The following is a 14,626-nucleotide window of genomic DNA, read 5'->3' as shown; positions in this document are numbered from 1 at the left end:
CATTTTCATTGGCTCTTTTTTGTGTCTTCTGCATAATCTTCTATTGCATCTAAGTGCATCTCAGCAGAAGTCATGTATTTATCTGCTTTGTTTATTTTGGAAAACAGGTTCTCACATTTTCCTTCAGGGGAATTCAGAGCATTCTGTAAGCTTTCTGTTCCATTCAATAGGTCTTCAAGCGTGTATTTCATCAAATTGTCCCTCTCCAGTCTTCATTGGTGGTATTGCCTGCCGTCCTTCTGACTGCAAGAGATTTGTCAGTGTTTGCATTCGTGACATCTTAAGTCGCATTTTAAATCAGTCCACTCAGCTTTACTCTCGCTTTGCGGCACTCTCTCTCTTACCTTCAGCACATTATCAGTAAAGTACCCTCTGGCAATTTACAATTAATTAAAAGAGGGGCGTCCAGGGCTTGGAATGCTCTCAAAAAGTCTCCATATCTTGGCTCCTCTTTCTCATCATTCCAACACATATCCCTTAACTTGACCTGTATGAACACACTGTCATCATAAGTAAATCTTGTCACATTTTTGTGAAGGAGCAAAATATTTTGCAGTGTTGCTTTGAATTTTAGGTGAAGCAACAGAATATATGGAATCCATCAAGTGGAGAACTGCTGAAGAAAGGTTGATAAAGTGCAAATGTCAAGACAGAAAATCGTCAAATAAGAACTTTCATTTTAGAACACAGTGGTGACAGTTACGAACACTATCAATCAGTCAGCAGCTATTGCTTTGGCAAAGAGTCATCACCAGTGGAACTGACATTGGTGAAAGGACAAGGCCACGGTTTACAGGCTAAGGAAAAGATCTTAGGCTTGATTCTCCACTGCCGGGCACTTTGCAGTTATTTGTATGGACTGAGTCCCGATTGGGTATAGAATGCCGTCAGATACAGACCTATAGCATTTTACATTTTACACAGGGGAAATGACTAAACAAAGTGCATGGCAGTAAAGAATCAGGCCACATATTTATCATGGGAAGAAGGTATATGATGGATTAGGAAGTGGACATTTCTACCAACGTTCCCTCTTCAGCTTTCTCCATAGCAGTGAAGACAGAAAGAAGTAAGGCTTATATAATTGTTCTAGATTTTCTCTCTTTTACGTGTGAATTTTAGCCCACTACAGAGTTAAATACTGTTAGCATTTGCTGGAACCAAACATAATGTAGGGCCTGATTCACCTCTCGCTTACAGTTGTAAATCCAAAGAAACTCCACTGAACTATAGCAGTGTAAAACAGGTGCAAGTGAGAGCAGATTCAGATCCTATTAAACTTCCCCAACAGCTCTTCTGATTCATTTCAGTTGTAATCAGTAAGAATTGTGATGTTCAGAAATGGGCTTCTCATAAGCAGAGGGCATTAAATGTGCCATTTTTTCCTGCCAGTTTGGTCAATTAGGCAAGTGATAATTACAGCCAGATTTTCAACAATGCTCAGGACCCACATTTGGGGCCAGACTTTCAGAAGAGCTCGGCTCTCATTTATGCACCAAAACAAGTGTCCAGATTTAAAAAATAACCTAGCACATTGAGCTCTTGAAAATCTGGCCACTAGTGTCTCAAAGAGAACTGATGGGTGCTGAGTCCTTTTGAGAATCTGGCCCTTATTCTGGTATCTAAAAGGAATTGAGTGCTTTTGAAACTCTGTCTTCAAATGCAGGTGCTGAGTACTTGGATATGTGGCCATGAACATTTTTGAAAATCTGGCTGAAAACCCTGAATTCATTTGACTTGTGTTGTGACCAAAACAGAGTTCAACTATGTTCTGTACAGGTAAAAGTGGAGCAAATTCATCACTTCACCATGCAGCTACCTCAACCCAATCTCCTTTTCCTTACAAACCTGGAATAACAATGCCTTAGTCAAGTCTGAGATGGAAGTAAGTGACATGTGCTTAGTGATTTCTAAGATATTTCTGGTCAAAACTGGTATTGAAATATTTAACTAAACCCTTTCATAATCAACTCACCTATTAAAGTGAAAGCTCTATTTATGTATAGCAGTATTTGCAATGGGCAATTATACGGTGTGCTTACTCCAAAAGTACTTTTGTATTTCAGTAAATAAAAAAATATTGATTTTGAACAAGTCATTCATTTTATTGTCAGAGCAAATTAAGTTTTTAGAGTTGATTTTATTAACCTATTTCACAAGTTCCTCTAAACACATAATTTGTGAATAAACCACGTATTCCTGATGTAAATGCTATTTGAGACTTAACCAAATACAATTTAATGCAGTGATGAGGCAAATTCTGGTTTCAGTTACATCTATGTCATCTCATAACAGTCAATGGTGATATAAGGGTATAACAGAGAGCAAATTTTGACCAAAAAAGACCAAATTATTCTCTCATTTACAGGCATGTAATTCAAGAATAAATTAATTGTCATCAACTTAATTCAAGAGTAATTTAATTGACATGCTGATTTACACCAGCATGACTGAAAGTAGAATTTGGTTCAATAATTCCACAGGACATTTAATCTGGGGCATTTATTTAGGGACTATTTTGCTATGTACCTTGAGAAAATCAATGAGATAATAATAAAAAGCAAGAGATGCGTCTATAAATTGCAGATACAAATTCCAGGGCTTGTATCTGGAAAGATTCACTATATGAAGGGTGAGTTGACATCATTTACAAAACGTACGCAGGATGGATTTAATACCTCGTTTTGATTTTTAAAAAAGGAATTAAATCCTTTGGATAGCTTTTAAAAATACTTATAGGTGTCCTTTATAAAGCTATCAATTAATACCAATATCTTGAATATTTATTGGCATGCATTCTGGATGCATCTCAAAATTATCCTCGACTATGCAGTAAGGATACACCTAGATCACTCAGTTTGTTATAGCTTTTGCACCACTATGTGACGATAAACATTCAGTGAAAACCATTTCCAGCAATGAACCAGCTGGGTTTATTCACCAGAACTCATTTTCGTTACTGCTTTCACAAATGAAAAGGAGCTAAACCTGTCAGAATGGCAGTGGGGGAAACGACATTGAATAGTAAAAGAGCTAGCTCAGTGCTATGCTTTTCCTTACCCATGATACTGTAGATGTTCCCTCTGCCTGAGCTTCATGGAGTAGGACTCCATGCAGATCCAGAGCTAGGAAACGAGGCAGCCAGGGAGCAGATGTTCTGCATGATGTGATTCCCTACAGACCTTAGAGATATCTGATTTGGTAGCTAGTGCTACACATACACTGCAGGCAGTTGCTATACGTATATCTAATAAGTAGTTAAAATATGCTCCATGCATTATTAACTCCCCTAAGGTCTCATTCTTGACTGCTACTGTGTAGTCACGGAGATGGTAGACAATAGCATCATGACTAGGGACATAGGCAGCTGTGGGGAAGGCATGGGTCATCAGAGATTACATGAAGTCCACATGTATCCCAGGACATCCACTAGTTTGTCAATATGAACCCCTGCACTTTCTGGGGGAGACAAGAACAAAGTCTTCTCTCTGACAGGACAGGAATGGAACTCTGATTTGGATGTCTGAGTTTCCCACTCCATGCAGATTTCCCACCCATGAGGCTGAATCTGGCCCGTGACCACCATTGTGGCTTCACAGTGAAGCTTGTTATATACAAACAAGGACATTATTCCTTGTGTGCCTGAATCTCCCTTGACTTCAAGCAATGCAGCATCAGGCCCTCATGGTAAACTGCTACCACTAAAATCCTTGATTGAAATTAGACCACAGCTCAGATCAGGTGAGTTCTCTATGTATCAGTTGTGGTTTCCAATGGCAAAATATTAAAATATACAGGAAAAAATAAAAACCAAAACCAACCCATTTGGCTCTAGGTATAATCTCACACATCCCATAATGTAAATGTTTTGAGTCCTTGACTCCCTTTAGTTGTTTGAAGCCGACAAATTTTACTTTATTTTGGAGCCAGCATTGAATAAGCAGAACCTGGCCTACACCATCTGCCTTTCTGAGTTGCTACCCATTAACTTTGAAAGGCTGGCTGTTTTGTGTATAAATGTCTGTCTGGTTTTTAATATAAACCAGATGGGGAAAGTGCCTTTTTGTTCAATTTCTGTTACATTGTCTTTGAATTAAGAATTGAAAAGTGCTTTAAAAATGTATTGAAAAGCTGTAGCTTCTGTATCTTTTAGCTGCTATTTTGTTAGTTCTTCCAGCAACCATCCACAGCAGAGACCTGGACAGCAACAATATATCATTTTTTTTCTAAGTGATGCAAGCACATCAGTGTCAGAAAGCTGGGCTAAAGGAACTCAAAACTTCTATACAGATACTATTATCACTTGCTTTTAAAGGACACACCTAAAAGTAGTGTGTAACTTTTTAAAGCAATCAGTGTAGACTTGTATATATTATTAGTATAAGCACCTGTTCATACACATAATACATACGTGGGCCACTCGGTAAAGTCACATGCATACTTTTTCTATTTATATTAGATATCTTAGATTTATATTAATGATTTAAATGTAAGCTTTATACACTATCAAATATCACTACTGCTCTAAAAACATGTCTGAAATCTTGTGCCACCCAGTGTTAACTGATTAACCGGGCATCCTTACATAGTTACCCATTTCCACAATGTGCTGAATAGTAACAATGCGTGAAAATCAGTGGTGTCTACCTGAGTAATGTCCATTCCGGAGTCACAGCTCAGTGGCTGCGTTGATGTAAGACCATTTGAACCTATTACTGTTGTGATCACACCACTTTCATCAATCTTCCGAATCATGGTACCATCAACAAAGTAAACGAATCCATGCTTATCCACCGTGATACCTGTTGGTAGAGTAAAGAAAGCATTAGTACTTAAACTTATTATACTTAAACTATTTCTTCATCTTTGTTCATTCCAATTCCTCAGATTACGATAATCAGATTTTGAAAAAATAAATTTTACTTTCCACAAAATTATATAACATTTTTATTTCAGATGTCAGCCTTCCTTACACAAACCCCACACCAAAGGGCCCCATCCAGTGTGCTGAGTGTCCTTGACATATATCAAAAACAGAAGAATATAGGGGATACAGAATAGAAATAGATCAAAACAGCAGCACTTCTTCCTACCACACGTATACCTAGATTTATGATCTTTATCATTTGTCTTCATTTCACTCACTTTGGACAATCATAATTTATTGTATGTATTATAGGGGCACTTGGCAGCCCCAGTCAAGCTCATGACCCTAGTTGTTGTAGGTGCGGTACATACACAAAGTATGAGACAATTCCTGCCTTGAAACCTTACAATCTAAACAGACAAGACAGACAAAGGATGAGAGAAAAGCAGCATTATTAGCCCCATTTAACAGATGGGGGACTGAGGCATAGAGATTCTTTCACAAGATCATAGAGAGCTCTGTGGCAGAGCTGGGAATTGAGCCCAGATGTACTCAGTCCTAATCCATCACATTTTTCACACAACCATCCTTTCTTCAATGGTGATGTCTCAGGGTTTCCAACACAGCAAGAAATATAAGCTGGTTTTTTATTGAAAATGTTAAAACTGTCACACAAAGCACTTCTAATCATATCACTTCTAAGCTTATCTGATTTGGGAAATCCCTTTCTCCTGAAAATCTCACTATTTTGTTTAAACAATTTAATGTCTTACTTTTAATCTTACCATAACTTTATAGCATCTATTATACACATTCAAGACGTTTTTAAAAATGAACTTATTTCATGCTACATGGGAACGAAAGTCTGAAGATTTGAACACACGAGTCAGACAGTGGCTTACATGCCTCGTGATTTTGTCCTCTGAATTTAGCATGACTCAAGGCTGTTTGGGTGGGATCCACTAAGGAATTTAGGTGTTGCATTGTTGAGTGTCACAGCACCTAACTTTTAGGTGTTTAAAAAAAATCACAGGAAGAACATTGCAATCCACAAAGATGAGTTAGGTGTCTAGGCTCTCTTACACTGAATGGAAAGAAACTGGCACCTAAGAAAGCTATCCTTAAAGCAGGGGCGGCTGCAGGCCCCAGCACGCCAAGCGCGTGCTTGGGGCGGCACGCCGCGGGGGGTGCTCTGCTGGTCGCCGGGAGGGCGGCAGGCAGGGCTCCGGTGGACTTCCCGCAGGCATGCCTGAGGAGTGTCCGCTGGTCCCGCAGCTTTGGTGGAGCTGCGGGACCAGCAGCCCCGCTGCAGGCACGCCTGCGGGAGGTCCACCAAAGCCGCGGGACCAGCGGACCCTCCGCAGGCACGCCTGTGGGAGGTCCACCGGAGCCGCGGGACCGGCGACCGGCAGAGCGCCCCCCGCAGCGTGCCACCGTGCTTGGGGTGGCGAAATATCTAGAGCCGCCCCTGCCTTAAAGGCCAGCATATTAGACTCAGAGTTGTCTAAGCAATCCATGGGAGATGCTGATAAGAGGGGTGTACCTAAACCTGGGATTCAGGGAGATGCATAGGTCTGCTGGTGATTCATGAACAGAAACCCGCCACCTGGAGTTAGGCAGCCGTAGGCACCTAACACATTCCCACAAGAAATGCCTTAGGTGCCTGCCTCACTCCACACAAAACAGTGGCAGCAGGAGCTGGTGCATTTAGCCCAATGGTTAGATCATTCATTTGGGAGCCCCAGGTGCCGCCTTCTCCCCAGGGGGAGAAAGGGGTCTCCCACTCTCTGGGTGCTCTAACCACCGAGCTATGGTATATTCTGACGTGCAGCTCCTCACTCTCTCCAATGCTGAAGCTCTTCTAATGTGGATTAAATAATGAAAGAGTGATTGGCGCAGGGGAAGTGGACCGCTCTCTTTCTCTGGCCCAATGACTGTTCCATTGTGAATAAATACTTAATGTGTCATTGGGCCAGAGAGAGAGAGAGACTCTATAGGCCAGCAGTATAGGGAGGTGGGAGACTTGGGTCCAGTCTCTCTGTTCCAATTGAGCTTCCATTATTTAGCCACAGTGGAACAACTTCAACAGGAGAGATTGAGGGAGCCCCATAACAAAATACCCTAATTTCAAGGATTAAAGCCCCCCACCCCGAGAGATGGGAGACCCCTGTTCAAATTCTTTCTCCTCCTCTGACGGGGGAGAGGGGGGGGAGAAGGGGAAGAAACTGAACCTGGATTTCCCACATCCCAAGAAAGAGCTCCAGCCACTGGGTTAAAAATGATAAAGTGAGCAACCACCTCCTCCAGCTGGATTTTGAATGCGATCCAATCTGGAAGGTGGCCTCTGAGCACGCCTAACAGGTCAGGCCCTGCATGTGATTTAGACAGCCAAATGCCTTTCTTACCCCAATTTGTGATTCATTCTGGAGCTCAGGGAGGGCAGGGGGGACAGAGGCATCTGGGCACCTAGAGGGAGGCAGTAGTGCACATGCTCAGAGGCAGAAACATTGGTACCTATGGACATTTTACCCTGAAAACTTAAGCGCAGAGTCTGGGCTGCAGGGAGGTGCTGGTCTCTGCTAGTGACACATTAACTAGGGGAAGACAGGTATTCCTCTGCCTAATTCCCACGTGGGGCCCAATCCAGTACGTGTGCTCTGAGGCCACCTAATACCACACAGCAAGGAAGGTGGCTCTCCCTTTTAACCTTTAGCTCAGTGGTTAGCACACTCACCTGGGATGTAGCAGGCCAGCAGTTCAACTCTCCTTGGGAATGCTCTAGCAACTAGGCTATGGAGTATACTGATGTGGGTCTGATCCCTCATTCTCTCCTACTGAAGTTGTTCCACTTTAATTGAATAATGAAATATTAATTGGTCCAGAGAAAGGATGAGAAGTCTAACCACTGGCATAAAGGTTATAAAGGAGGTCCTCCACCTTTACATTGAGTCAGGTGAAGCATGCCTACCAGATCGGGCCCTGCATGTGACTTAGGCAGACAAACGCTGGGGCTAGGCAGGACAACTAGAGTGAGCCAGCAGCGTGCATGGCCAGAGCAGGAACATAGTTGTCTATGGAACTTTAACTGCAAAATCTTAAATACTGACTTTAGATGCCCTCAGTGGTCAGCAGCAGCTGAGGGAGAATTTGGTGCATCACAAGTTACACCTAAAACCGGGACTTAGGCACCTAAGACCTTTGTGGATCCAGGACTGAGGGCATACATTGAAGACAAGAGGGTTGCACATGGTGCCAACGAGGGAAGACTTTAGCCTTCATAAGCTTTTTTTTTTTTTTAATGAAAATGCACAAGAAGGATATTCAGATGCTGGTAGTTAAAGCATGTTTTTACTAGCCACCTGACCGCCTTTGCTGTGGAGTCACTGAAGATAATAAGAGAGCCACTTTTCAAAGCAGAACTGAACATTTGGTTCTTTTAAACAAAAATTTACTTTAGTGTAAAAATGCAGTGACTTCAGTTTTGGGCCCCTTATGCTTTGGGCCACCAAAGAATGTAATCAGGACAAATCCCCAGGGTTGTCTGAGAATGAATTCACCCTGGTGCACCACTTAGCCCCACGTAAGCCTTCAAAACACTGATGAAGTAGGACATAATGGTGTATAGATCCTGTGACAGCCCTTTGCACTGGGGTGAATCTCAACTTGACTGAATATTTCCATCTGAGTTATAACAATCCACGTAATTTGGGCCTTGCTATTATCATAGTATCATTACCATGAAGCATCAGGGTGAAGGTTGACACACAACTTATTCAGCCTATTTTTTTTTTTTTAAGATATTGAAAAAAATGGAAAGGCCACTACAGCATAAGCCCTGCTTCCCTGGCTAAATAGCCTTGAGTTTTAACAACCTCTTTCAAACAAGAAAGAAATCTGGTCACAATTGAAGTGTTTCCTGTGGGAGTGCATGCCAACCTATTAAAAACAAAGGCAGGATATGCAAAGTAAATTGCAAAATCTCTTTTGATATGTAACAATGAGCTGCAGCTCTCCCCCCTTACCCCTCCCAGTCTGGATATTAATGACAATATAACAAAGTAATTAACATGCAAATTTGACAGCCTTTCTCCACATATCATTCCTAAGGGAATACAGATGCAAACAAACAAACAAACAAAATTACACACTGGTAAGTTTCTATCTTTGGTAACAAAGTGATAACATTTTTTGATTGGGTTTTTCAACCAAATTCTGACCCATAATTATGTGTTGAGAGGGTTTGCATTGGTATTTGCTCCTCCATAAACTAGCTTTGCAACAGCTCAACCAATTCTGAAGCGTGATTAGCTGGGTTTTGAGCCCAGTCCATAACAAGGACCAGTAGAACAGCTTTGGGGTAGGAAATCTCATATAAATGAAGTTATCCCCATCCACTCCCACACTTTGCAGGTCACCTACGTTGCCTGTTGTCATAAGGGGCATCTGCCTGGAGAGAAAGGGAAAGTGGAGTAGGGATACCTAACCAATAAACATCACATAAAACCCTAGTTTCAAGGGCTTGGGGACTATCACAGGGAGGCTGTGCTGTGTATGTGTGTGGTTTTTATTTTTTTCCAGGAGTGAGATGAGACTGCTGGTGAAGGGTGGGGATAGTAGTTTCTCTGACCCCTGCATCTACCAGGGAGATATCTGACTCAACCCCTTTCCATGAGGCCCCCTTGTTCTTTTTACTTTAAAAATACATACTGTACTGTTACTGCCACCAGGGCTAGAACTTGGGCTATCATTTCAAGAGGGCACAAGGAGTATCCTATGCAGACATTTTACATTTACATGCCCTTATGGATGATTCTGCAGGCAGTTTTTTTCAGCCCCTATCTATGCTCCATTTCAGAGCCATCAGTTGTACGTGAGATTTTCCATATTTGTCCCCTGCTAATAGTCAGGTGGAAGGAACTGCCTCTGTGGAGTCAGGTAGGCTCTGCACATGTGTATCACCTCCTTGATCTTATTTCTGGATGTTCAAGTGTCTTGGACTCTGACCTTTGCAGGAGGAATTGTGCAGCTTCATAACACGATAGAGGGATATGCTGGATTATTAGCTCATCTGGGTTGGACAGCTCTGGGCAGGCTCCACGCCATGGATAATGCAATGCCAGTATCTAGCAGTAGGACAGGTGCATTTTCAGTTTTGTGCTATTTTATTATGTGAACAGATGGTGGTATTGGCTACGTGGTATCCATTAGATAACAGTCCAAAATTATGCATCAGTGAAAGAATAGAGCTTGTCAACTGTGTAACTGAGAGTGAATTTCAAATATGGGCTGAATAAGAAAACCACAGAAACTTTAATGCTGCGAATACACTCTCATCTACAGTTGTCAATAGAAATGCAGTCTCTGCATGGAGTGAGTGGATACAGCATAGATCTGGGCAATGACTCCAATACTTCACTCATCCTATGTGAATTCCTAACACTGCTGAAAAAGTTACTCCATTGGTAATCTCTCCAATTAGCACACTGCACACTCTTTAGTGATGCTACAGTGAGTATCTTAAAATATGGAAATTCATCTGTTATCCCTCAAAGATAAACCAACTGGCTTAGGAAGTCTTTAGAAATGGATTTGGAATATATTGCATCATCAGCCTAGAACACAGTAACATGGGAAATAGAAGGCATAAGTGGAGGACAGCAATTTTGGGTATATTTGTTAAAGTCAATGTGCCAGATCCTCAGCTGGTGTGAACTGATGCATATATGTGGACTTCAGTGTAGGTACACCAATTTATACCAGCGGAAGATCTAGTCCAAGACCTAGGTAGTAATATGGATATGGAAAAAATAATGTGAGTACTGAATATTAGAGGAAAGTGTCTTTGTATTCGAAACATGGGCAATGTTGTTCAAGGTCACAATACCCTTATCAAGGTCAAAACTGCAGAACACACAAATCCCCCGATAAGAGTAAGGTAAGTTGGTGGGAGAGCACCTCCCGTCGACACAGCGCGGTGTAGACACCACGATAAGTTGACCTAAGCTACTTCGACTTAAGCTGAATCCTGCCCAGATGCTGATATGATAGACCAATTTTCTTTTATTTCTTGTTGATAAACACCGGGCAGATACTGCATCCATTGACGAGGTGCAATAGATAATGGAAAAATAGGAAACAGGAAAATAAAGATAAATATCTAACTATTTCCAGTGCATTCATTATTAGATACTGGATTCACTAGAAACTCCAGTAGTTGTCTTTTGCATGACATTTCATTTATCTGCACTACAAAAACATACCTCTAACCCTTTTGTGAGATAGCGTGTGATGCAACACAGGACCAAGTACCATTAACTGTTGTTCAGAGAGGAAATGAGAGAAGGAACTGATGTGTTAAAATGCTCTAACAGCAACCAGAAATCTTTCCCAAATCTAAGTTCAGAGTGAAAAACGCTAATTTCATGCATTTCATTTTGCAGCAAAAGTAAAATTTTATCTGTATAACCCTCAGGTCTGTGGAAGACACACTCACGTCTGCTCTGCTCTCCCTATGAAGCTGCAGCTGTACCAGGGGTTGTAAACACCTTGCAAATGGCTGAAAGAATTCCCTGAACACAGGGACTGCATTTGGCTGCTGTAGGTGGCCCCACACTGGTGACCTCACAAGCTGCAATTCAGGGCTCATGCCAGGGTGAGACAGGGAGGGAGACAATCTTGGCTGATTCAAGCCTTTTCTGAATCAAGGCCTAAGTGCTTATGTGTAAAATTTGCTGGTTTTTTTTGCATGTGTAGCTGGGAAAGGGGGCCACCATAGCAATCATCTCCTTAATACATTTGCTCACAGTGGGGCTTCAGTCATTCTGAGAAACACCAGCCTTTGTAGGCAGAATGGAAGAGAAGATTCAAGGACTTCTGTAAGTCTCTGCTTAACCTATAGGCTCTTGATGGCCATTGTGAATTTGACTTTTACACATTCTTAGAAGACAGCTGTCTCTTAATAACTGCTTAGGACTTTCTTAGATTGTAAGCTCTTCTGGAAAATGAACGTGTCTTCTAACATGTGTGTAAAGCACATGAATGCCACTGGCATTATATAAATATAACATTTTCATATAGTTGATTTCAAAAGACTGAGATAATATGCTATGCATTTCCCTTTTTCACCTAACAGCTGTATATTCCAAAATGTTGTGTCTGTAGCAACTCTAAGATTTATGAATAAAATATTGTCATCCCATTATTCATCTCAATTTGCTTCAAATATCCTTAATTTGTTTACGGTATTCTCATTTGGACTTTGTGGGACTGTCCTTGGAAAGGTAAGTGGGAGTGGAAGAGAGTTACATGGATGACGGAAAGAATACAACACAAGAAAAGAAAGGGGAAGAGGATTAAAGGAGAGGGAGGGAGTAAAGGAATGAAGAAACAACAGACTGTGAAAGCAATGGAGGCAAAGAGGGGGCAATAGCCTCAGGAAAAAAAGAATGGAGTAAAAGAAGCAAGGGAGATGTAGTAAATTACACTGGAAAATGAATTAAACAGAAAGTTAAATATCAAAATGGTACTATGAAACACACATTATATAATGTTTGACTGTAGGTTTTACATTCTATTTCTATTTTTATTGATTTAATACTGTTTGAACTTAAGTTGTGCTGGAATGAATATGATAGATTTCAAATGCTTCTTTGGTTAATGCTAAGTCATCTCTGCCCAGCAAAATGTTTACCATTGTTGAAGATTCTGAAAGTTACTCTGCAAAGTTGGACTCCTTCACTGGCATGGAACCCCACGTAAGTCAGCGAGGCTGGCTCCAAGAGGCAGCAGAAGTCACCCCATGCAGAGCATCTTGCATCACTAATAGGTATTTTTGTAAAAGTCTGAAAGGATAGGACCCTCCTTCCCCCACAATGGTTTTATTCCTACAGGAAAATTACTAAGTATTTTATGGAATGATGTCTGAGCTTCTTGTAAAGTCTATTAGTTGCTTCACCAGTTCCTAGCTAATGCTTAACTTCTTGCACTGTTCATTGCTAAAGTGACAGGAGTAATAATGGCAAGAAGGTAAACAAAAAAGTAAGGTATACAGCTATATTGTGAATGTGAAGTTTATAGAAATAGTCAAATTGCCTACCAGAAATAGCAAAGCAATATTGGATCTGACTCTCCTCTCAGACCGTTATTACACCAGTGTAATCCCATTGTCTTCAGTGGAGTTATTCTCAGTTATCACAGCATGATACAGGAATCAGACCCTGTGTCTTTAAGACTGAATTGGATAACAAGAATAGTAGAGCTTATAAAAGTTTAAATCCTATCTTCTCCAATTTGAGTTTACTAGGAGGTGGCCTAAGGTTCTTAGACAAATTCCCAGTGAAGTTGGTAGAAGTCTACCCGAGTAGGGAGCAGGTAAGACCTGGTTAAGGATTTGGCCCTATGTCTTGAATGGGTTCAATCTTCAGGTCTACTTTCATAAGCAACGTGCCTAACTTTACTGAAATGTTAGCTTTTAGTGAAAAAAGAAATAAGAGCAATTGTTTAATCAACCATATTTAGGACCATATTTTGCAAGTGGACATACACGAGTAACTCTTGTTGACTTTCACTTCCAGTGGATTCAAGCACAAGCATCGGAGTGCCAAATTTGACCTAAAATAAATATATGTTTAATCATTTTAATCAGTCATTGTGTGAAATGAAAATAAATATGGATTTACAGCTACTTTTGAACAATATTGAAGCTACAGATGGTATAGTTTTAAAAAGTTTTCCTACACAGAATAAGGTTGCCTTTAATAACTTAAATGTTTGTAACAGAAGACATCTATCTACCTTGACCAGTTACTTTGTTTTGCACATAAATGCATTAATTACAAATATAAATGACTGATTAGACAGCTAATTGGTCATATGCAAAGCACAATTACCACATATGTGTTTTCAGCTGTGGAAATTGCATGTAAATATTATGCATATGCATTTTCGTGCATACAGTTCTAAGAATGAGGCTTTGCAGCCTCTGGGGAATCAAGCTAACGTTCATTGAATCCACTTTTTTCCCATTTAATAGTGAAAATTCAATGCAGGAAATTAGTTCCACTATGAAGCCATTTTCTTGTTTCTTTCACGCTCTAGCCAGCTACTCTACATATTTTGTTATTTTGGTAAATACATTATTTCTGGTGGACTAGAACTAGAAAATGTAATGGTGGTGAGAACAATATGGTACACCCTTCCAGAGCCTTGCCTTTATACTTTTTGCACATTTTAGAACTTTGCAAATAAGCATGTTACTTTGAATAAAAATTTCTAAACTTCTGAAGAATTTGTACATGAAAACATCTTGAAGTACTGGAGAGGACTGATAAAAGAAAGTGTGTTACCTTCTGTTGAAGAGAGACTGAATTTAGAAGGAACTTGCTATTCTCATAAAACTTTTAATAGGAAGAAGTGAATCAAATTGGTTAATTACCATTTTATGGTTGGTAAAAGGGCAAATTACATGCCATCCATTTCTAAACTTCTAAATGTCTCTGGTGCTGTTAATTAAAGCTGCCATCTAGAAACTACTACAGCAATTTTATGCAATTAGTTATTTATAGGTTACCATAATACTCTGCTCAAAATATGATTCAAGTGATTTGCAGTCTCTTGCTTTGTGATCTCTGTCATCTTTTCACTTTTAAAATGTTAGAAGCAAAGTGCTCAAATATTTTTTATTAGCTGGAACACTTCTTACAGTCCCTGGACATGAATGTTGTTGCTCTTTCAACAGATGCATTTAAAGGAAGAGATGAA

At 40.5% G+C, this 14,626-nt stretch overlaps 1 protein-coding gene across 16 annotated transcripts in view; it reads right to left on the bottom strand.

Moving 5' to 3' along the window:
- TENM1 (teneurin transmembrane protein 1) overlaps window positions 1-14,626 on the bottom strand; it is a 697,978-nt gene that overhangs the window by 58,156 nt on the left and 625,196 nt on the right. For all 16 annotated transcript variants that reach the window (XM_039487530.1, XM_039487526.1, XM_039487540.1 and 13 more), the window contains one exon: window positions 4,648-4,802. In XM_039487530.1, coding sequence (XP_039343464.1) covers window positions 4,648-4,802 — 155 coding nt within the window. The remainder of the gene's footprint in view (window positions 1-4,647; window positions 4,803-14,626) is intronic.

Source organism: Mauremys reevesii, linkage group 9 (assembly GCF_016161935.1).
Source record: "Mauremys reevesii isolate NIE-2019 linkage group 9, ASM1616193v1, whole genome shotgun sequence".
NCBI classification, from domain to species: domain Eukaryota; kingdom Metazoa; phylum Chordata; order Testudines; family Geoemydidae; genus Mauremys; species Mauremys reevesii.
This window is presented reverse-complemented; position numbering and strand designations above follow the sequence as displayed.